The sequence below is a fragment of the Carcharodon carcharias genome, chromosome 6 (genome assembly GCF_017639515.1).
Source record: "Carcharodon carcharias isolate sCarCar2 chromosome 6, sCarCar2.pri, whole genome shotgun sequence".
NCBI lineage: Eukaryota > Metazoa > Chordata > Chondrichthyes > Lamniformes > Lamnidae > Carcharodon > Carcharodon carcharias.
In genome coordinates this window covers 178,615,023-178,638,772 of record NC_054472.1, presented here as the reverse complement: position 1 = coordinate 178,638,772, position 23,750 = coordinate 178,615,023, and the positions used below count along the sequence as shown (strand labels likewise).

Below are 23,750 nucleotides of genomic sequence, written 5' to 3'. Positions count from 1 at the left end.
AGCCAGACACATAAAAGTTCATGGCCACGGTCACCTGCACAGCTATTGGCAATGCCATCCTTATCCTGGTCTGAGTTTGAGATTAAAAACAAAAAACTGCGGATGCTTGAAATCCAAAACAAAAACAGAATTACCTGGAAAAACTCAGCAGGTCTGGCAGCATCGGTGGAGAAGAAAAGAGTTGACGTTTCGAGTGCTCATGACCCTTCGACAGAACTAAGTAGAAATAGGAAAGGGGAGAAATATAAGCTGGTTTAAAGTGTGTGTGTGTGTGTGTAGGGGGGCGGTGGGTTGGGTGGGGGGAGAGAAGTGGAGGGGGTGGTGTGGTTGTAGGGACAAACAAGCAGTGATAGAAGCAGATCATCAAAAGATGTCACAGACAACAGAACAAAAGAACACATAGGTGTTGAAGTTGGTGATATATATCTAAACGAATGTGCTAATTAAGAATGGATGGTAGGGCACTCAAGGTATAGCTCTAGTGAGTTTGAGATTGTTGGTTTAAATCAGTGGTGACCTCTTTAGTGAGGCACAGACACCTCAAAACATTATTCCTTGGTGAAGTTTAGGTAGAAGAATTGCAGCCTGAACACAGATATGGCCTTCCCTGAGAGCTCTTCTCCTCCTCCTCCCTCTTTCAGCAGCTTGTCCTGTTCTATATGGTCTCTCCTCCTGCCGCTCACATTCAACTCCAAGGTGAATGCCTACTAATGAATCCATGCCTGGGGGCACTGACTTGTGGAGAAGCCTTGAAGTCACCAAAATGTCCTTCAGCACCTGCCACCCCACTCCTGTGGAACTGTAGCAACAGCCAGAAAAAAATCAACTAGCAACTAGTCTGGGTTGAAGGGGAGGGGCAGGTGGCAGTGTCCTTCATGCTGCCTAGCACGTATTCAGTTGTACGAGTTTAAGGCAGGATGTGGGTTGGAGTTCCAAACTGGCAGTGCTGGGATTAAATCAGCATTGCACATTGACTGATGTTATGATCTGCCTATGGTGTATGCTTTCAACAGACATTAACCACACACATGTTAATGTCTTTACCAACATAGCATCTGGCATGCTTTGCATCACTCTGGTCACCATTTTATTTCTCTAATGGCACTTGTTTCTATTTTCTCTTCCCTAGAGTGATCCAGCAGGAGGAGGCTATTTGGCCTATTATGCCTGTACTGGTTCTTTGAAAGACCTATGCAGTGTGCCTAACTTCCCTGCCCTTTCCCATAGCCAATACAGTTCTTTAACCTTCAAGTATTTATTCAATTTCCATTTTGAAGGCTATTATTGGAACTATTTCCCTCAGCCTTTCAGGCAGTATATTCCAGATCATAAAAAAATGATTTTTCTTTATCTCCCCTCTGGTTTCATCTGGGTGTTATCAATAATTCCCTGTCACCAAGGAAATTCAGCAGTATAGTGAAACAATGCCGATATATCGTACTATTGAGTGGCAAAAGAGATGGAAGTGTTGGCTCAGCTGAAAATTCACCAGTCATTGGTTTAATAAATGAGTTGGTGGCAGATTGGCTGTTACTGCAAAACTCCCGTCCCTTGCTTGGAAGTAAGTGAAGCCACCAAAGGTGAAGGTGATAGTTGAGTTTGGCTGCCATAAATTGACAGCGGTTTTCCTGGCATTCAAAGTGGCTGTGGGGGTTTGGAACTCTCTGACACGAATGGAAATCAATGCTGGGCCAATTGCTAATGTTAAACTGGAGAATGAGAGGATTTCTTTTAACCAGAGATATTAAGGAGAATGCGGAAAACGGGTGTATGGAGTTAAGTCACGTATCAGCTATGGGCCAGGATTTTATGGCCTAGCCGTGCTGTGTCTCCCCCCACTCCAGCAGATGCAGTGAGCCATTCAGACCTCCATTCAGTTCGACGGGATTGTAACACCCCGCCAGGCAGGAGGGACCGTAAAAACCTAGCCATGATCTCATTAAATGGCAGAACAGGTTCAAAGGGCTGAATGGCCTCCTCCTGTCCCTGTGTTTTGTTATAATGATCGCACAGCTCTGTAACATCCACCCTTCTGAACTGGAGCATTTTTTAAAAATTCATTCACGGGATGTGGGCTGCGCCAGCATTTATTGCCCATCCCCAGTTGCCCTTGGCAGTGGTAAGGTGCCTTCATGAACTGCTGCAGTCCATGTGGTGTAGGTACATCCACAGTGCTGTTAGGAAGGGAGTTCCAGGATTTTGACCCAGCGACAGTTAAGGAATGGCGATATATTTCCAAGTCAAGATGGTGAGTGTCTTGGAGGGGAACTTCCACGTGGTGGTATTCCCATCTATCTGCTGCCCTTGTCCTTTTAGATGGTAGTGGTCATGGGTTTGGAAGGTGCTGTCTCAGAATTCCTGCAGTTCATCTTGTCGGTGGTACACACTGCTACTACTATGCATTGATGGTGGAAGGAGTGAATGTTTGTGGATGTGGTGCCAATCAAGTGGGTTACTTTGTCTTGGATGGTGTCACGCTTCTTGAGTGTTTTGGGAGCTGCACTCATCCAGGCAAGTGGGGAGTATTCCATCACACTCCTGACTTGGGCAGGCTTTGGGATGTCAGGAGGTGAGTTACTCATCACAGGATTCCTAAGCTCTCACCTGCCCTTGTAGCCATGGTATTTATATGGCTAGTCCAATTCAGTTTCTGGTCAATGGTAACCCCCAAGATGTTGATAGTGGGGAATTCAGTGATGGTAATGCCATTGAACATCAAGGGGCAGTGGTTGGATCCTCTCTTGTTGGAGATGGTCATTGCCTGACACTTGTGTGGCGCAAATGTTACTTGCCACTTGTCAGCCCAAGCATGGATATCGTCCGTGTCTTGCTGCATTTGGACATGGACTGCTTCAGTATCTGAGGAGTCGCGAATGGTGCTGAACACTGTGCAATCATCAGCGAACATCCCCACATCTGACCTTATGATGGAAGGAAGGTCATTGATGAAGCAGCTGAAGATGGTTGGGCCGAGGATACTACCCTGAGGAACTCCTGCAGTAATGTCCTGGGGTAATGGAGCTGAGATGACTGATCTCCAACAACCACAGCCATCTTTGTTTGTGTAAGGTATGACTCCAACCAACGAAGAAATTCCCCCCTGATTCCCAATGACTCCAGTTTTGTTAGGGGTCTTTGATGCCACACTAAGTCAAATGCTGCCTTGATGTCGAGGGCAGTCACTCTCACCTCACCTCAGGAGTTCAGCTGTTTTGTCCATGTTTGATGTCAGGAGCCGAGTGGCCCTGGCAGAATCCAAACTGGGCATCAGTGAACAGGTTATTGCTAAGCAAGTGACACTTGATAGCACCATTGATGGCCCCTTCTATTTCTTTATTGATGATCAAGAGTAGACTGATGGGGTGGTAATTGGCCGGGTTGGATTTGTCCTGCTTGTGAAGAACATTATCGGGTATCTGGGTGAGGAACTTTGCGTACAGTTAAAGGCACAATGGCAGGTACAGGTATCTCTGGGGGTGCCATCTGATAACATTGGCATCCCTTATTTTTTCTCCATCCTTTTTTAAATGACATCCTGTCAGCTGCTGCTGTTGGCATTCAATAGAGCCGGCACGAATGGCCCCCTCCTATGTTGCATCATTCTATGAGGGCACTGAAAACTATTCGCACAGCATAGAACTGAGTGGCAAAGGGGCAACTTAATCACTGTGCACTCTTGGGGTAGAGTTTCAAAAGTGTTAATCTATGACATTACCCCATGCATATTTTTAATGGGCCCAATTTCCAATGTATTTAACCTTGAAATTGTGGTTTAGAAAATCAATGGCACCAAATCGGCTGCTGCTCGTGACCCACCCCTCCCCATCCCCACCAACGCCATTGCTACTGTGACTGGGGCTTTGAAGCTTCCTCCGCCAACCTCCAACTTTAACCTTCCCACTGCTAATCCTCCCACCCACCCACCCTTATAACACCAGTTCCACCACCACCCAACCCCTCCCAACCTCCCTTCTATTACCCCACCATTCCATTGTCATCTCGATTATCCACCCTCCCACAGTTGCCCACCCTCTAACTGAATGTCTCAAAGTGTTAAAATTGCTAAAGAAGGAGTGAGATCACCTGAATGGAATGGCATACCGCCTATCAAAATACTTCCTCAGGTGATCGGTTTGTGGGTCTTTAGTGAAATCGGGGTATTCTTGTCCCCTGCAGATAAACATTTACTTGTACTACTCAACTTATCCTTGCTTGTGCTGAATTCTGTGAGAAATCACAAGGAAACCAATTCAGAAAGCCTCAGACCGCAAGCTGGACAATCCATAATTCACAATCTTTGAGTAGGACCTTTCCTTGCTTGGATCCTATTGGAGATAGTATTTCTTGGGCAGATTTTTGGGTTTTGTGTTCAGGACGGCAGGCAGGCTCTTGAAATTGGAGGGCTAATAGGTGGTTCTCCGACATAATAGAAGCTGGCTGGTGGGATGCCTGTTTGCTCCCGCCCACCTCCACACTCAACCCCATATGGGGCAAGACTTCTATCCCTGGTGCAAGAGACTTTACTCTCCTTCTATAAGGAAGCTTTAAAGATAATCTGTTGTAAATGATGCTTAATGAGGATTTGCTAATTTTGAGGAACTCCACCACCCACCCTCCCATTTCCCACTCTGTCGACCCAATAAATTGTAGCTTAGAGATTTGATTGTGCCATCATATAATGGACCATGCCACCATTAAATCATCAGGCTCATACTCTCCACAAAATTCTTCAACAACTTTCCTTTGCTTTTTTATATCAATTCACAGGATGTGGGCATCACTGGCTAGGCCAGCATTTATTACCCATACCCAATTGCCCTTAAGAAGGTGGTGGTGAGCTGTCTTCTTGAACCTCTGCAGTCCATGTGGTGTAGGCACACCCAAAGTGCTGTCAGGGAGGAAAATTCATATTAACACCACAATAAACCATAACAGACTTCGCTAAAACCAACCAGAAGAAAAAATATGATGCTTCCCAGCATTAGTTAAATCATGTGTCGGTGCAGACCCGATGGGCCGAAGGGCCTCTTCTGCTCTGTGTGATTCTGTGATCAGGTTCCACAGGGCTGAGAGCAAACTGTTTAAATTAGGAACAAATTTTACGATGAAGCCAGTGACTTCCATAATTCATTTCACTTCCTAATAAACATTTTCTCTAATTTCTAGGCATAATGTAAATCTTGATCAGAAATCAGTAAAATAAAATGATCAAAGTAGATACAGGCTAATCTTTATTCTCTCCATTATCCCAAAGCTCTTGAAGCAGTCATACATGATCAAGCTTAAGGATATTAGCACATCTAGAACAACAGAAATTTTTAATTCAGGTCCCTATGTTGTACTGGCTGTTGAACTTTAGCATCTAAATTTCTTGATGTCTACATGTCATCTACAAGGCATAAGTCACGAGTGTGATGGAATATTCTCTACTTGTTTAGATGAGTGCAGCTGTAACAACATTCAGAAACTCAACACCATACAAATAAAGCCAACCACTTGATTGCCACCACCTTCAACATTCACCACCGACAAACAGTGGCAGCAGTGTGTACCATCCACAAGACTCAATGCAGCAACTCTTCAAGGCTCCTTCAACAGCACCTTCCAAACCCACAATCTCTACCACTTAGATTAGAAGAACAACAATAACAGACACAGGGGAACAGAACCATCTCCAACTCACTTAGCATCCTGACTGGGGACTATATCAGCGTTCCTTAACTGACACTGCATCAAAATCCTGGAGCTCCCTCCTGAATTGCACTGGGGGTGTACCTACACCACATGGACTGCAGCAGTTCAAGAAGGCAGCTCAACGCGACTTCCTCAGGAGCAGCTAACAATTGGCAATGAATCCTGGCCTAGCCAGCACTTTTCACTCTCCATGCATCATTAAAAAAAACAGGGGCAGGATCTTTTGGACAACTGAAAAAGTCAGTGAGGACCCCATTCCCAACTCCCACAGGCATTTAACGCTCCGGGAAGCATTAATTTGCTGGGGGCGAGATTTCCATCCTTCACTCGGTTGGATGTCCCGTTGGCCATCTGATTGCCCAGCAGTTATGTAGTCCCATCAGCGCCACTGGGAATGGTGGCCACTGCCAGGGCTACAAGCAGCACTACCAGTCTAAGTGCCTGAAATATCAAGACCACACAGGTGCAGGGTCTCACAACTGGAATGGAAAGGGAGGCCTGGAGAGGGAATCGGGCTTGCAGTGGCATGGCCAGGTGAGGAGGAGCACCTAGAAAGGGAGACAGCTGTACCTGTGGGCTTGAGGGCACCCAATCTGGAAAGGCACCCCCCCCACCTCCTTTTCCGCCTGAGACCCAAGCAAGGTGACCTATTGGGGCTTCCTTCACATCCCTGGAACCCTCCAGCTGGCCTCAAAGTTGAGGCTGGGCTGGAAGCAGCTCTTTTATGGTCAATAATTTGCCACTTAAGTGCCTCGATTGGGGCAAAGACAAATCGGGCCTCACTGACCCCTGTAAAATTGGAGACAGGTCAGGGGCAGGCAGGAAACCACCCAGGGAGTTTTACACCTGCAAACCCACTGGAAAGGTCTGTAGAATTCTGTCCCAGAATACGTGTATGAAGCTATATTACACTGGTGTTAAGAAAGCCTTTGATATGAAACAAAAAATTTGGAAAACTGCAAATCTTTCAGCAGCACCTTTATATTGAACCTACAATTACCTCATGACAAAAGCCAGAAAGGTGTATCAGAAAAGTCTAGAGCCTGCCTTGTGCTCTATGTCTGTCATTATTCCATGGATGTTCTGCACTGAGCACTTTGTCATTTTGGCATTACCTCAATTACCTCCTCTTGAAGTTACTTTGAGCAGACAGATGAAAGTTATTCCAGATCATCCCCTGGAATTACTAAAGAGAACCTGTACAATTAATCTAGACAAGGAGTGGAGTCCTCCAAGCTTACACTGTCTGCCTTAGTGGTGACAGATCAACATGGGCCAGGGTTTTGCAGCCCCTCCCTCCCAGCGGGATATTACAGTCCCACTGAACTGAATGGAGATTTAAATCGCTTGCCGCATCCGCTGGGGAGAGACATGCAATGGCAGGGCTATAAAATCCTGGCCATGTTCTATTATTTGCTTTTTTTACCTTTGCTAATTCTGTTATGAAACAGCGCAGCTTAATAATGGACTGAAGCCTGAACTCATTTCAGTTACAATCTCTGTATCCCTATGTAATCTTTAATGTCCATATCTTATGGAACACACACCCATTTAATACCACTTAACTAGCACTCTATGGCAGTTTCAACATATGCACATTAAACAGAAATGTTAATAGAAATGAAAGCACATCATTCAAAACATGGATTTCCACTACTTCATGAAGAGCAACTGTTTACAATCTTATGTTAAGGACTTGGATGAAGGGACCGTAGTATAAAGGGGTTAATAGCTATTATGCTAAAGCTAGTATACATCATCAATGATGTAAGATCATGTGTGACCAGATCCCAGAGAGAGATGGTTCTGGAAGGAGCCTCATGCTTATCTATCCCTGTACATAATTTTATATAGTTAATAACTGTTTGAAAGCTCCTAGAGGCCTTTTATCCAGCAGTCAATGTTAAACATACCCTGTGACCATCTGCGACGTGCTTCATATCGTTGCTAAGTTTACTGATGATCCAAAGATAGGTAGGAAAGAAACTTGTGAAGAGGATACAAGGAGTCACAAAGGGAAATAGGTTGTGCATAGACAAAAATTTGGCAGATGGAATATAATGCAGAGCACAAAATGGAGGTTCTCCACTTTGACAGGACGAACAGAAAATTAGCATATTATTTAAGTGAGGAGAAAATATAGAATGCTGCAGTACAGGGGAATCCTCATATGTGAAGTATACAAAGTTAGCATGCAGGTACAGCCAATTAACAGGAAGTTGGTCTTTATTACAAGGGGGCTAGAGTAGGGAAGTCTTGATACAACTGTACAGGGCATTTGCAAGACCCCACCTAGAGTACTGAGTACAATTTTGATTTCCTTACTTAGGGATGGGTATACTTGCATTGGGTGCAGTTCAGAGAAGGTTCACTGCACTGATTTCTGGGATGAAAGGGTTGTCTTATGAGGAAAGGGAAGGTTGAGCAAGTTGGGCCTATATTCATTGGAGTTTAGAAGAATGAGAGGTGATCTTACTAAAGCATTGGATTCTGGGTAGGCTTGACTGGGTAGTTGCTAAGAGGATGTTTCTTCTCATGGGGGAATCTAAAATTAGGTGGAATAGTTTCAAAATAAGAAGTTTCAATTTAAGATGGAGATATGGGGAATTTCTTCTCTCAGAGGGTTGTTAGTGTTTGGAATTCTCTACCCCAGTGAGCAGTGGATGCTGGGTCATTGAATACATTCAGGCTGAGTTAGACAAATTTTTGATCTACATTGGAGTCAAGGGTTATGGGGCATAGGCAGGAAAGTGGATTAAGGCCATCAGATTAGTCAGGACCTTATTGAATGTCAGAGCAGGTTCAAAAGGCCAAATGATCTCCTCTTGCTCCCATTTCTCATGACCTTATGACCATGCACTATAATAGGGATAATTTCACTCAATCTGTCCAGATGAATTAAAAATACCAAGACCAGGTGCTACATTATGGGAAGATGGTGGTGTCATGATAATGTCACTGGAATAGTAACCAGAGGCCCAGGATAATATTCTGGGGACATGGGTTCAAATCCCACCATGGCAGCTGGTGGAATGTAAATTCAATCAATAAAAATTCTGGAACTGAAAACTAGTCTCAGTACTGGTGACTATGAAATTATCATTGATTGTTGTAAAAACCCAACTGCTTCACTTATGTTCTTTAGGGAAGGAAATCGGCTATCCTTAATGGGTCTGTGACTCTAGATCCACAGTGATGTGGTTGACTCTTAACTGCCCTATGAAATGGCTTAGCAAGCTACTCAGTTCAAGGGCTAATAGGGATGGCAAGAAATGCTGGCCTGGCCAGCAACGCCTAAATCCCATGAAAGAATACAATTGTTAAACTTGGGCCTTAATATACCGATGGCATTATATTCTGCTGAATTCCTGTTTTCACTGTGAATTATTTCCTCTAACAGCTCTGCACTTAGGTGATCCACAACTAAAAAAAAATCTCTGCAGACTTCCTAATGATTTTGTTTGTCACATAAAGCTTTTAAGAGATACAAGATTGCTTAAAAAAATATAACCATAACCCTCCAATAGCATGAGGCTTCTCTTTCCACCTCCAATATCAATTGCTCTATTGACACATCTGTCTGCAATATCTTACATTTCTATAGCATCTTTAATGTTGTAGAACATCCCAAAGGTGCTTGACAGCAGTGCTATCAAAAGCATTTTGACACCAAGCCATATAAGGAGATATTAGGCCAGATGGCCAAAAGCTTGGTCAAGGAAGTAGATCTTGAGGAGTGTCTTAAAGGAGGAGAAAGAGGTGGAGCAGAAGAGAGGTACTTGGAAGGAATAGCAGAGCTAAGATGCTTGATAGCTAAAGGTATGACCAGTGGTGGAGCAATTAAAATCAGGGATGCTCAAGAGGCCGGAATTCTAAGAGTGCAGTGATCTCAGGGATTGTAGGGTTATTTAGGGAGATTGTAAAGATAGGGAGAGGTGAGGCAATGGAGGGATTTGAAAGCAAGAATGAAAATTTAGTAATCAATGTACTACCAGATCAAGAGCTAATGTAGGACAAGGGGTGATGAGTCAACCCGACTTGGTCACATTAGGACACGGGAACCAGAGTCCAGGGGCCAGATTTTCATCATGGAGAAGGGAATTGAATGTCGTAAATTTTCCTGATGTTATGATCCTGCCTCCAGCCTGGCAGTGCCAGCAGGTGGAATTTTCATCTCCTGGAAGGTGTGATGGCCTGGATTTAGGCTCCACAGAGGAAGGGCAAAGCCAAGACTACCAGGTTAAAAGGCCTGCCTCTGTTCTAAGAGACATAGGTCCAATTATCCAGATCAGTGCAAAGCCCTCCTCACATTCACCCCATTAATTCACCAAACCCCCTCACTTCCTCACCCCTTAACCCCCCCCACCACCCAACCTACTTACCAAGTATCCACTTCATAAACAGCACTCACAAGCTCTAAAATAATATTTGGAAGTTGTGAATAATCTCATATATATGTCAAGGTAAACAAACATCACTTGAATAGGCATTTAAAAACCAATATTCTCCTCAAAAGCTCAAAAGTTGTCAAAATAACTAAAAATCACTTGAAAAGGCATTCAAAAAAGTATTATCCTCTTCAGATGCTCAGAAATCTGTCAGAAACAAACTGACATTTCCCATGACAGCTGTGTAAATAAACTCTGCAGTACAGAATCCTTTAGTCCCTTGGATGAAGTCAAAAGCTCACACAGCTGTCAAAGCTTTAAATCAGCTATACAGATGGCTGAGCTCTTCTACAAAGAATGAGTAAAAGTTCATAATCTGTCAAGGCTTTCAAACAACCAAACAGATGGCTGAGCTGTTCTGCAAAGAATGAATGACAGCAATGATGTGAGTTTAAACAATTAATTCTAGATCTCAAATCAGGCTAACCTTTCAATTTTGTGCAATGAAGGATAGCACTTTATCCAGTGGATAATCTATTCTAAAGCATCTTAAGACATTTCCACTTTTACAAAGCTGCTGTTTCACTTGAAAGCTTGCCAGTTGTCAGAAGCAACAACCAGGAGACCACATTATTTATTGGTCATTTAACATTTCCAACCACAGTACTATCATCATTCATGTTAGTAAACATCGGCTTGTCCTGCCCCTTTTCCCACATTGCCAAAAACAGCCAGAGATAAAAATGGAGGCAGGACTTCCACCTTTGCTGCTCTGTTTTTTTCCTAATTTCTGACTCCATGCAGTCCTAAAACAGGGCTGCAAAATCTGGCTTTGAGCCCTAAACTCTGGAACTCCCTCCCTGAACCTCTCCACCTCTGTTCCTCTCTTTAAGAAGCTCCTTAAAACATACCTCTTTGACAAAGTTTCTGTTCACCTGTTTTAATGATATTTTCACCAATAACTTATATGTATATCACCTTCAACATAATAAAATGCCCCAAGGCACATCATAGGAATGTTATAAAACAATATGAGATAACAAGCTACATAACGAGCTATTAGGACAGATGACCTAGAGCTTGGTCAAAGAGGTAGCTTTTAAGAAATGTCTTAAGGGGGAAAGCAAGGTAGAAAGGTGGAAACATGTAGAGAGGGAATTTTAGAGATTAGGGCCTAGGCAGCTGAAGACATAGCCACCAATGGTGGGGTGATTAAAATCAGGAATGCTCAAGAAGCCAGAATTACAAGAGTACAGGTATCTTGGAAGGTTGTGCGGCTGGAGGAGATTACAGAGATAGGGAGGGACAAGAACATAGAAGGATTTGAATACAAGGGTGAGGATTCGAAAATCAAGATGTTGCTTAACTGGGAGCCAATGTGGATCAGTGAGCACTTACCAGTGATAAGGGAACAGGACATTTGTGCAAGTAAGGAAACAAGCAATGGAGATTTGGATGATCTTAGGCGTAGAGAGGCTACAATGTGCAGGACCAGCCATGGGTGCATTGGAATAGTCAAGGCTATAAGTAACAAAGGCATGAATGAGGGTTTCAGTACTAGATGAGCTGAGATAGAGGTGAAGTTGGACAATGCTACATAGATGGAAATAGGCGGTCTTAGTGATGGAGTGGCTATGTGGTCCGGAAATCATCTCACAGTCAAATATGACGTCAAGGTTGCAAACAAACTGGCTTAATCCCAGGGAGAGGGATGGAGTTGGTTGCCTGGGAATGGAGTTTAGAGTTGAAGCCTAAGACAATAGTTTCAGTCTTCACAATATTTAATTGGAAGACATTTCTGCTCATCTAGTGCTGGATATCGAATAAGCAGCCTGATAATTTAGCAATAGTGGAGCTGAGAGAGGTGGTGTGAGGTAGAGCTGGGTATCGTCAGCGTACTTGTGAAAACTAATGCTGTTCTTTTGGATGAAGTAGCCGAGGGGCAGCATGTAGATGAGAAAAAGGGAGGGGGTGGAGGGCAAGGATAGAACCTTGGAGAGCACCAGAGGTAACAGTGTGGGGGTAGGAAGAACAGTCATTATTACGATTCGATAGATAAGAATGGAATTAGGTGAGAATTGTCCCATCCAGCTGAGCAACAATGGAGAGGCATTGGAAAAAGATAGTGTGGCCAAGCCAAGAAGGATGAGGAGGAATAGTTTACTTTTGTCACAGGCTCATAGCATGTCAACTGTGATTTTAATAAGAGCCATTTCAGTGCTGTGGCAAGGTTGGAAACCTGACTAGAGGGATTCAAACATGAAGTTCCAGAAAAGATGGACACAGGTTTGGGAGGCAATAACACGTTCAAGGACTTTGGAGAGCAAAGGGAGGTTGGAGATGGGAAGGTAGTTCACAAGAGTTGGGGATCAAGGGTTAGTTTTTTTTTGAGAAGAGGTCTGATAAGGACAGATTTAAAGGAGAGAGGACAACACCGGAAAACAGAGAACCATCGAAAATCTCTGCTAACATGGGGACCAGGAGGCTCAAGAAGCCAGAATTAAAAGAGTACAGGTATCTGGGAAGGTTGTGCGGCTGGAGGAGATTACAGAGATAGGGAGGGACAAGGACATAGAAGGATTTGAACACAAGAGTGAGGATTCGAAAATCAAGATGTTGCTTAACTGGGAACCAATGTGGATCAGTGAGCACTTACCAGTGACAAGGGAACAGGACATTTGTACAAATAAGGAAACAAGCAGCAGAGATTTGGATGATCTTAGGTTTACAGAGGCTACAATGTGCAGGACCAGCCATGAGTGCATTGGAATAGTCGAGGCTATAAGTAACAAAGGCATGAATGAGGATTTCAGTAGTATATGAGCTGAGACAGAGGTGAAGTTGGACAATGTTACAGAGGTGGAAACAGGCAGTCTTAGTGATGGAGTGGCTATGTGGTCCGGAAATCATCTCACAGTCAAATATGACGTCAAGGTTGCAAACAAATTGGCTTAATCCCAGACTGTTACCAGGGAGAGGGATGGAGTTGGTTGCCTGGGAATGGAGTTTAGAGTTGAAACCTAAGACAATAGTTTCAGTCTTCACAATATTTAATTGGAAGACATTTCTGCTCATCTAGTGCTGGATGTCGAATAAGCAGCCTGATAATTTAGCAATAGTGGAGGAGCTGAGAGAGTTGGTGTGAGGTAGAGCTGGGTATCGTCAGCGTACTTGTGAAAACTAATGCTGTTCTTTTGGATGAAGTAGCCAAGGGGCAGCATGTAGATGAGAAAAAGGGAGGGGTGGGTGGGGTGGGAGAGGGTGTAGGGCAAGGATAGAACCTTGGAGAGCACCAGAGGTAACAGTGTGGGGGTAGGAAGAACAGTCATTATTACGATTCGATAGATAAGAATGGAATTAGGTGAGAATTGTCCCATCCAGCTGAGCAACAATGGAGAGGCATTAGAAAAAGATGGTGTGGCCAAGCCAAGAAGGATGAGGAGGAATAGTTTACTTTTGTCACAGGCTCATAGCATGTCAACTGTGACTTTAATAAGAGCCATTTCAGTGCGGTGGCAAGGTTGGAAACCTGACTAGAGGGATTCAAACATGAAGTTCCAGAAAAGATGGACACAGGTTTGGGAGGCAACAACAAATTCAAGGACTTTGGAGAGGAAAGGGAGGTTGGAGATGGGAAGGTAGTTCACAAGAGTTGGGGGCCAAGGATTAGTTTTTTTTTTGAGAAGAGGTCTGATGAGGACAGATTTAAAGGAGAGAGGACAACACCTGAAAACAGAGAACCATCAAGAACCTCTGCTAACATGGGGACCAGGAGGGGAAGTTGGGTGGTCAGCAGGCAGTGGAAATTGGATATAGGGAGCAGGAGGTGGGTTTAATGGACTAGATGAGTTCAGAGAGGGCATGCAGGGATATGGGAGAGAAGCTAGAGAAAGATGCAGGTTTAGGGCTAGGGTGGGGTGGGAGGTGCTTCAGAGGAAATTTGGCCTGGTGGACTAGTGGAAAGGAGGAACGTGGCAGAGACAGCTGATTGGATGGTCTCAATCTTAGTGTCTCAGCTCATCTGCTACTGAAACTCATGCCTTTGTTACTTCTAGTCTCAACTATTCCAATGCACTCGTGCTGGTCCCGTACATCGTAGCCTCCGTAAACCTGAGATCATCCAAAAATCACTGTTGCTTGAGTCCTTAATTGCACCAACCTCTATTCCCTTATCGCCCTGTGCTCACTGACCCATATTGGTTCACAGTTAAGCAACGCCTTGATTTCAGAATCCTATTCCTTGTACTCAAGTGCTTCTGTGGCCACGTCGCTCCCTATGTCTGTAATCCTCCAGCCCCACAACCCTCCAATATACCTGTGTTCTTTTAATTCTGATCTCATGAGCATTATTCATCTGTGTGTTGGTGCCCAATAATATCTGAAAATGCTCCCATGAAGTGTCTTGGGACTTTGTATTATGATGAAGGTGCTCTATAAAAAGAAATTGTTGTTATTTGCTTAATCTTTATATTATGTGTTTGTAATTCTGTTCCCTTGAAAAGGGGTTATAAAGCTCCAAGGATGGTTATTTTGTTCATAATAAGCACATTACGTGACCATTAGCACAACCATTACAAGCTTTATAAGGCTCTTAATTAAACAATCTAATCAGCATCATCCAAACCAACAGCCACGATTTAAATATGGCCCCTTTCTTCCCCAACCATTGTTTCAGTTTGAAGGACACTGCTCATAACCTCTGTGTTCTATTTGACCCTGAGTTAAGCTTCTAATTTCATACTCGCTCATCACAAACACGCCTAGGTCCACCTCCAAAACATTGCCAATCTCCACCCCTTCATCAGGCCATCTGCTGCTGAAGCCCTCAACCATGCCTTGGTCACCTTCAGACTCGGCTATTTTTTTAAGGTTCTTCTGTCAGCACCTGCTGCTGTCCAGCCTTCATAAATTTAAGCTCATCCAAATCCTTGCTGCTCGTATGATTTAGCACACCAAACCCAGTTCACTCATCACTCCTTGGCTCACAGGTTGACAATTACTCCCATTCATTGGCGGTCCACCACCACCCACCCCTAACAACATCACTGCAACACCCATTCATTGCCTTTAATTAAAATTCCCATTCTTGCGTTTAAATCCTTCCATGCTCTCACCTGCTTCATTGTTCTGCCTCCAATGCTTTGTTACTGAGCATAATCAATACCTAGGTTAAAGGCCTCCAATGTAAATTCTCAGGTCACATCTGTGCCCAAAGGTGAGCAACATTCACAAAACCATCGAATGATACAGTACAGAAGGCCATTTGGCCCATCATGCCTGTACTCTTTGGAATAACTATCCAATTAATCCCAATCCCCTCTTTGTTTTGCCCATTGTCCTTCAAAACCTTCCCTTTCAAGTGTTCATCTGATTTACTTTTGAAATTTACTATTGACTTACTTCTCATACCCTTTCAGGCAGTGCATTCCATTCAGAAGAGCCCACTGCATTAAAAAAATGTTTCAAAGTTTCCTCATGCTGCTTCCGATCCTTTTGCCAATGACCTTTGACTCCTTTAGTTACCGATCTGTCAATGGAGCAGTTCCTCCTTATTTACTCTGTCAAAGCCCTTCATAATTTAAATACCACTATCATATCTATCCCTGAACCTTCTCTGCTCTGAGGAGGACAAGTTCAGCTTGGAACAGGAGTAGGCAATTCAGCTTTTCAAGCCTTTTCTGCCATTCTCTGAGATTATGGGTATCTATGCTTGAACTTCATCCACCTGCTTTGGTCTGATGTCCTTTCATCAAAAATCTATTAATCTCAGACGTAAAATTATCTTTTCCCTCCAGATGACTGAAATCCTGGCAGAATTTAGTGTAGGTAAAGTGGATTCAGCCCACCGCTGGGAAAGCCTCTCTGCGGGGTGCCTGATGTTACTTAACTGCAATCAGGCACTGCACTGGGGCGTATCAGGTTTCCCACAGGATTAACTCCCCAGCAGGGTGGAAACCCGGCCAAGGAGAGCTGCCAGCCAATCAGAGGCTGGCAGCTCTCCATTGCTGGCAGTGTCACTGTGGAGCAGTAGCTGCTGTCGGAAATTTAGTGAGGCCTTCGCCATCCATCGTTGTTAGATCCCTTGGTGACAGGTGAGTGGGGGCAGATTGGAAGGGCGCCACAGGGAGGGGATCGCTGACAAGGGGGGTGGGAGTGGGGTTCAGTTGCAAGGGCACGGAGTGAGGGGGTGTGGCTCTCACTTGGCATCCCCCTTCTCAATCGGGCACTGAGTGCCTTTGAAAGAGGGAACTCATGGGAAGTCCCTGGCAAACCTGGCAGAGTGTACTGGGCAGCCTTCAGGAGGCAGGGGAGACCCCTGCAGGTTCGGGAGAATCCCTGGACCATCATTAAATCAGTGTAGGCTCAATAATGAGCCTAATTAGCGGTTAAGCGGGTCCATTCCCACTGCTGATTAAATGGGGGGCAGTTTTCCCACCAGAGGGAACATTCCGCCCGGTCTTCTCTGCGTTTATGCGTACCCACCCACCACCTTACCCGCTCTGGCAGTCTCCATTAAATCACAGCTCCCGCTTCCCTGGTACCATGCTAGTAAACCTCCTCTGCATGCTTTCTCTAAGAACTCAACATCCTCCCTAAAACATGGTGCTCGGAATTAGATATAACAGGGACAATTTTAACCTATCCCTCCAGTCGGGAGATATGGGATTGGGTACAATGACAGCTTTCCATCCTGACTGATTATAATCTTCATTGAAATCACTTAGTAATATTGTACAGGGGGTTAAATCAGCACTCCACCTGATCCCAAAGGTCTTTCACCTGGTAAGATGGGTTAAAATTGCCCCTACTACTTCAGCTAATGCCTAAACAGTGATATATCAAGGGCCTTCAATTATAACGATCTTTTAAGATACACTTTCATTCTTGCGGTTTACTAATTCTAACATGGAGCATTCCATTTTCTGACTTTAATTATTAAAATTAATATATCAACAAATCCCAGGTTGGTGATTTTAGGGTCAATTTATTTCTTCTTAATGATTTCTTGCAAAGGGTACAGATGTTATTAAATTTGGATCATCAGTTGCAAAAAGGTTGGTTTTGTAGACCTGGCACTCTCTAGATCTTCCTCCAGTGGCATGGTAGGAGAAACATGGTTGATCTAAGAGTCAGTATCATTATGGGAACTAAGTAAAAATTAATATCAAAAAGGGATGGATGCCATTTCTGAATTATTTACAAGGCATATAGTACATCATTAGGTGATCCAACTATTCTAATTGGTGGGTGATCTCAGGGTTTACTTACTTCCCTCCATATAATAAAAGTTTGGTCCCGTTATGTTAATTAATCTGGTAAAATACATTACCATAATTTACAACAGATGTGTTTTGTTCATAAGCAGTGGTTACACTGCCGAGGGGGGATGGTTAGATTCTCTTTCATTGGAGATGCTCATTGCCTGGCACTTGTATGGGGCAAATCTTGCCACATATCAGCCCAAGCCGGAATGTAATCCAGGCTTTGCTGTGTGCAGGCACAGACTGCTTCAGTAGCTATCAGATACTACCTGAGGTGTAGCAAATGATACTGTACATTGTGCAATCATCAGAAAACATCCACACTTTTGACCTTATATTGGAGGGAATTTCTTTTCCATACCAATCATAGCCCTTTAGACAAATTTAAACTTCTTGAAGATGGCCTACTGAATATTCCAGATTCAGCTTTAAATGTTGTTGACTTACTCTGACAAATCCCCAGCTGATTGTGATTGTATTTCTCAATGGATGATTAATGATCTAAGCATTAAATAGCGCTGACTCTCCTCCCACTGGGTAATGGGAGCATCAGCTGACACAATACTTTCTTTCACCTTATTAACGCAAAGAACCATTTCAAAAAATAAGAATTTCAGTAACGTTCCATGAATATAATCAGCAATGTCAATCACTATTGAAATAATCTCACTGGACAATTCAGAATGGTATGACTGCATTATGATAATTATGAAACAGTGAGTTATTTTGCATGAAACTGCAAAAGTGAACTTTTAGAAATCGGTGCCTTGACATCAGGCTTTCCATATTAGCACCAGAACATTGAACACAGCCATATGAAATTCTATTGTCCATTATTCCTTGAAAAGTAGGGCAAAGGAATCTCATATGAAAGTGCAAAGGTGGCTAATGTTAATATATAGGCTGAAGTCTAATACTGTACTTGAATGACTGAACTAGCAACATTTGAGCCTGATAATTCTCACTCCTCTCAGCTTATTCACCCTGAACTTTCAAAATCTACCAAAATTGATATCATATGTCCCAAAGTAACATCACATTCCAAAATCATATACAACTCCGCTGAGGCATCTTTTGTTGTTTGGTTGTCCCATTGTTACCCCTTTGTTGCCTTGCATCATCATCCCTTTGTCATTTAATCATTCCTGCCTGCAACCTATCACAGACCTTCCCTTTTGCTCTTTCCTGTGTTTTTCTCTCCACTCCCCATCCACATCTTCCTAGCTCTGTGTTTGCTTATAAACTACTAAATCTTGAACTCCTTCCAATTCGAATTAAAGGTCAGTGATCTCCACAGATGCTGCTTGACCTGCTGAGTCTTTTCTAGCAACTTCGCTTTTTAAATACAAGGCTTCCAACATGTGTAGCATTTTGTTTTCATGTCATATTCTACAGCTGGAATTTTACGCCCGCACCTGCCCAGAAATGGGCTGGCAGGAGGGGAGTGCAAAATTGGGTGGCATGGCAGGTGTGCCATGCCTAAATATAGAAGAAGATGATGATAACAGTCTATGCCCTCCAGAGTCTAATGCCAATGGGCATGCCACCACACAAATTAGACTCAAGGAAGGAGCAATTATAATACAGCTACAAAACTTGAATCTTAAACAGGGGTCAGAATCATCCAGTCCCACTGGCGTCAGGCGTCATGGTGGGCAGAGTGGGGGACAATTCGGCGTGAGGGGCAGAAACCAGTTTCATGCTGGCTGAAAGCACAGCGGAATCATCCAATGGTGTCTGCCATCGCGGAATGCAAATTCCACTGGAAACCAGCATAAACCCAATTTACATCCCAGTGATGGGATGCAAAGTAAGGCCTGACCGGAATTCTGCACCCCCACCCCCCCCACGCCAAATTTACCGTTGCGCTGGCAGGAAAACACGCTGACCCAGAGTACATCTGGACAAGTGTGATGTGCAGAAGTCGGGACTTACCATTAGGGCCTTACTCAGATTGCGGTCATCTGACGAGCAGAAGGTGCCGGAGCTCTACAGCTACCGGACCCTGCAAGAACAGGTGCATGCTGGGTGGATTCTCATGGACATGGCTCTGCTGCGAAGCAGCTCACGGAGGGTGGGAGGTCTCCGCTGATGTCTCGGGTCTGCTTCGGGACACCATGATCTTGATCATGGGCTGCTACGGATGATTGGTGAGGGGGGATAGAGGAAGGTCCAGTTGTGAGTGGGAGAGGAAGGTGTACTGGCAGTGGGGAGGAGAATGGTGAGAGTGGAAGGCTTAGGGATTACTGGGAGAGGAAGGTATACCAGGGGAATGGGAATGAAGTTGGGAGGTGAGGGGGAGGACAAAGAAGTCGGTGGGGAGGCTGAGTTTTGTGGGGGAGCAACAAAGATCTCAAGGGGGTGAAATTTGGAGAGGGAGAAATTAAGGTGTTGGGGGGTGAGGTTGGGAGGGAAGGGAGTACGAGGGGAGGAGTGTGTAACAGAGGAGAATGCGGCAAGTGGGGAGGTAGGTTTAAGGGGGTGGAGAAAGGCGTAAGGGAGGGAGTTCAGAGCAGGGAATGAGTTTGGAAGGGGGAAAGTGCCCAGGGGGAGGAGGGAACTCAGGGAGGGAAGATGTCCAGGGGGAGGAAAGTGTCCAGGGAAGAGAGGACTATATTATGATCACTATCCAAAATGGTTCCCCACTGCTACTTCATTCACTTGCCCAGCTTCATTTCCAAAGACTAAATTTAGAATTGCACCCCATCTCATAGGGTTTGTTATGTGCTGGCTAAAAAGGTTCTCTTGAATGCAGTTCAAGAATTTTGTGCTCCCTGTGCCCTTCACACTGTTTGTATCCCAATTGATATTAGGGTAGTTGAAGTCTCCGACTATTACTGCCCAATTGTTTTTGCGCTCAGAAATCTGCCTACATATTTGCTCTTCTAACTCCCTTCCCCAATTTGGGGGTCAATAGTACACTCCTAGCAGTGTGGCTGCCCCTTTTTTATTCTGAACTCAACCCACATGGCCTCATTTGACTCTTCATTTAGTATATCATCCCTCCTCACAGCTGTAATTGATTCTGTAACCAATAATGCTACTTTTTTATCCCCCTGCATATCCTGCCTGAAAACCCTATATCCAGGGATGTTGAGCTGCCATTTTTGCCCCTTCTTAAGCCAAGGTTTTGGTATAGCGATAATATCATGCTGTCAAGTATCTATCTGCGCCCTCAGCTCATCAGCTTTACTTACTATGTTCCTTGCATTTACATAGATACCTTTTAACACTGCCAAATTCCTGTGCTGTTTCTGTCTTTCAGTCATTCACCAATTCTGTATCACCTGTTCCCTGCTCTGAATTTGCCCTCAGGTTCTCACACCCCCTGCCAAACTAGTTTTAAACCCCCCCCCACCACCGCCCCCAACCAACAACACTCACAAATCTCCCTGAGAGAATATTCATCCCAGAGCTGTTCAGGTGTAGACTGTCCAGCTTGTACAGGTCCCACCTTCCCCAGAACTAGTCCCAATGCCTCAGAAATCTGATACTCTCCATCCAGCTTTCCAGCCACATGTTTAATTGCTCAATTCTCCTTTACTTGCTTGCACATGGGACTGAGAGTAACCCTGAGATTACCGCTTTAGAGGTCCTACTTTTCAATCTCCTTCCTAGCTCCTTCAAGTCTGCTTTCAGGATCTCATCCCCTTTCCTACCTAAGTCATTGGTATCAACGTGGACCATGACCTCTGGCTGATCACCCACACCCAGAAGAATGTCCTGCAGCTGCTCCGTGACATCCTTGACCCTGACACCAGGGAGGCAACATACCATCCTGGAGTCTATGACCACAGAAACACCTGTTTGTTCCCCTAAGCAACGAATCCACTAGTACTCTTCCCCTCTTCTTTCCCCTCTCCTGTACAGCAGAGCTGCCTCCCAGTTGGGGGCAGGAGTCTCATCCTGAGCCAATTAACAGCCTGATTGCCGTAAAATCAGACTGGGGTTTCCTGGCCATGTGGAGGCAGGCTTGCCCCTAATTTTGTAGCCAGGCGGCGGGGACCACTGACTTTGCATAAAATTCCAGCTTATGTGTTTCAATTAGAGGTTTGGTTCAGTTTTCAGAACTGTTTTTCTCAGCTCGTAAGGCAGAAAACAGAGCTGCTACTGTTCTGAAACCAACAGACAGTAAATCACAGAGTAATAACACAGCTAAATTTTAAGGTTATTATTGTTATTAAGCTATCTTGTTATCACTTGTAGAGACTCCCCAAAGCATTTGTGGTCGAAGTATTTCTTTATTGGAATAGTACGTCTCACTGTTGACTCTTAACTGCCCTCTGAAATGGTCTATCAAGCCATACAGTTCAAGGGCAATTAGGGATGAGCAACAAGTTCAGGCCTTGCCAGTGAAATCCACATCCCATAAAATAATGAAGAAAAAAAATACAAGATTTCTAGTTATTCTTCCACCAAAGACTTTAACAGAATCAAAACTTTTCACTCTGAGAAGAGCTACATAAAGCTGTCCATGTGTAAAAACAGGCCTAGGCATATAAATACAAATTTTGTCAAGAGTTTGGCCTTGTGATTTGTTAGTAATCTTAGAATGTAAAAGTCCATTTGTGAATTGTTTGCTCCTGAGTTGAAAATGCAGATTTACATCTGATGGGCTAAATATGATTCCAGGCATAAACATTCTATTTCCTTGAAATTTGCCTGTTATAATTTCAGCATCTATCATCGAAGAAAACAGCTTCCTAACTATCAATCTTGTTCCATGACAAAGTCCTTGTTTCGTCGCAACATTATAATTGCTTCTTCCTTGAGTCTAATTTGAGTGGTGGCATGCCCATTGGCATTGACTGTACAGAATCTCTGGAGGACATAGACTGTTCTCATGATTTTCAATAGAATCAATGCTGATTACTATTTTAATTCGACTGACCATTCAAACCTGATGAATTGTCATTTTTAGCATAAAGAATAGCTTTCGAATAATAAGTTGCATCAAATAATTGTCTCCGTTGTTTTGCCACACTTAACCAATTCCATCATTTCGTCCACCCCTAATGCCACCCCATCCCATGCCATCCCTTCCCTCCTATGCCACCTCCATCCCATGCCATTCCAACCTGCCCCTGCCAATCCTCCCAAGCCATCCCCCTCCCACTCTTGCCACCCTCATCCCTCCAATCAATCTCATCCCGTCCCTTGCAGAAACAATTCCTCCAGCCAGGGTAACTTTGCTATAAAAACAGAAAATGCTGGAAATACTCAGCCAGTTGGTCAGCCTCAGTGGAGAGAGAAATCTGTGTTGTTGGGCTCCCCCTACCTCCGCTGTTTTTGTTCTCCATCAACCCCATCAAAATGTACAGAACCATTTGCTAGTGCTATTGGCGCGCAGTAGTCAGCCCCTTAGTAAATTTTTAAAAATGCATTCAAAAGCTTTTTAAATGGGTCTTTTCATGTCTTTGCACCCAAAAAAAAGCAGTTTAATTTTTAAAGCCAAGTCTGAGGCCTGCATAGGACCGCAATTAACAGAAACTCATGCTGGTGATTAGTGTAATCTGGGAGGGCGTGGCCAGTTTTGTCGGTGGATTGGCTTTCAGTTCCGTGTTCCTTTGAACTAGAGCAAAAGATGGCGGAAACTCAATTTGCGCTGGATGAAATTTGCACTTAAAATTCAGCAAGCCTCTGTGCAGGTTACGATGATCTTAGGCAAACTGTGCCATGACAAACAATGGCACTGAGCAGAAACTCCAGGCTGTAGAATTTGTGAAAGTCGGCTACAAGATGAAAGTAGCCAACAGTGTATTAATATGCAGTGCATAACATAATCTATTGTTTCACCTCACCAAGCAGGAAAATATCACAGTGAGAGCTTGATGAATAGTTTTTTTTTGTAATGAAGAGTTAATACAGTTCCTTACTGCGAGAGAAGCGAGGTGGGTTGTCATTAACATCACTGAGAGTAACGGTGATTGATGTAGTTCCAGATAAACCTCCCATCTGTCCAACCATATCTTTAGCCTGTATAACCAGTAGGTAGCGATCCTTGGCCTCCCTGTCCATGTTGGGCAGAGCTGTTCTGATGATTCCTGGAAGACATATCCAAAAAGATCAGTCATAGGGCTCTATCTGTCTGAAACATCAGCATGGCAATTCCATTCATTCAACATGCATTTATCTGGTGGCCCCACTGTTCAGGGCCAGTTTCCATTGTCTCATTTAATATATCCACAATCTCACTGATTGTTTAAAGTTGTAAATAATTTAGTATTTTTTGTGCAGCAAGTTTCATAGAAACATGCAGTGTATCATGCCGGTGCTTTGAGTGCGCTCTCCAGTTAATGCCACTTCCTAGATCAATCCTCATAGCCTGGTAACTTCTTCCTTTTCAAGTATACATCCACTTCTCTTTTGAAAGTTACTACTGAATCTGCTTCGAACATCTTTCAGG

General features: G+C 44.0%; 1 protein-coding gene across 1 annotated transcript in view; it reads right to left on the bottom strand.

Moving 5' to 3' along the window:
• cdh7a (cadherin 7a) overlaps positions 1-23,750 on the bottom strand; it is a 170,184-nt gene that overhangs the window by 89,870 nt on the left and 56,564 nt on the right. The window contains exon 5 of the mRNA XM_041190435.1: positions 23,221-23,388. Within this exon, the coding sequence (XP_041046369.1) occupies positions 23,221-23,388 (168 nt within the window). The remainder of the gene's footprint in view (positions 1-23,220; positions 23,389-23,750) is intronic.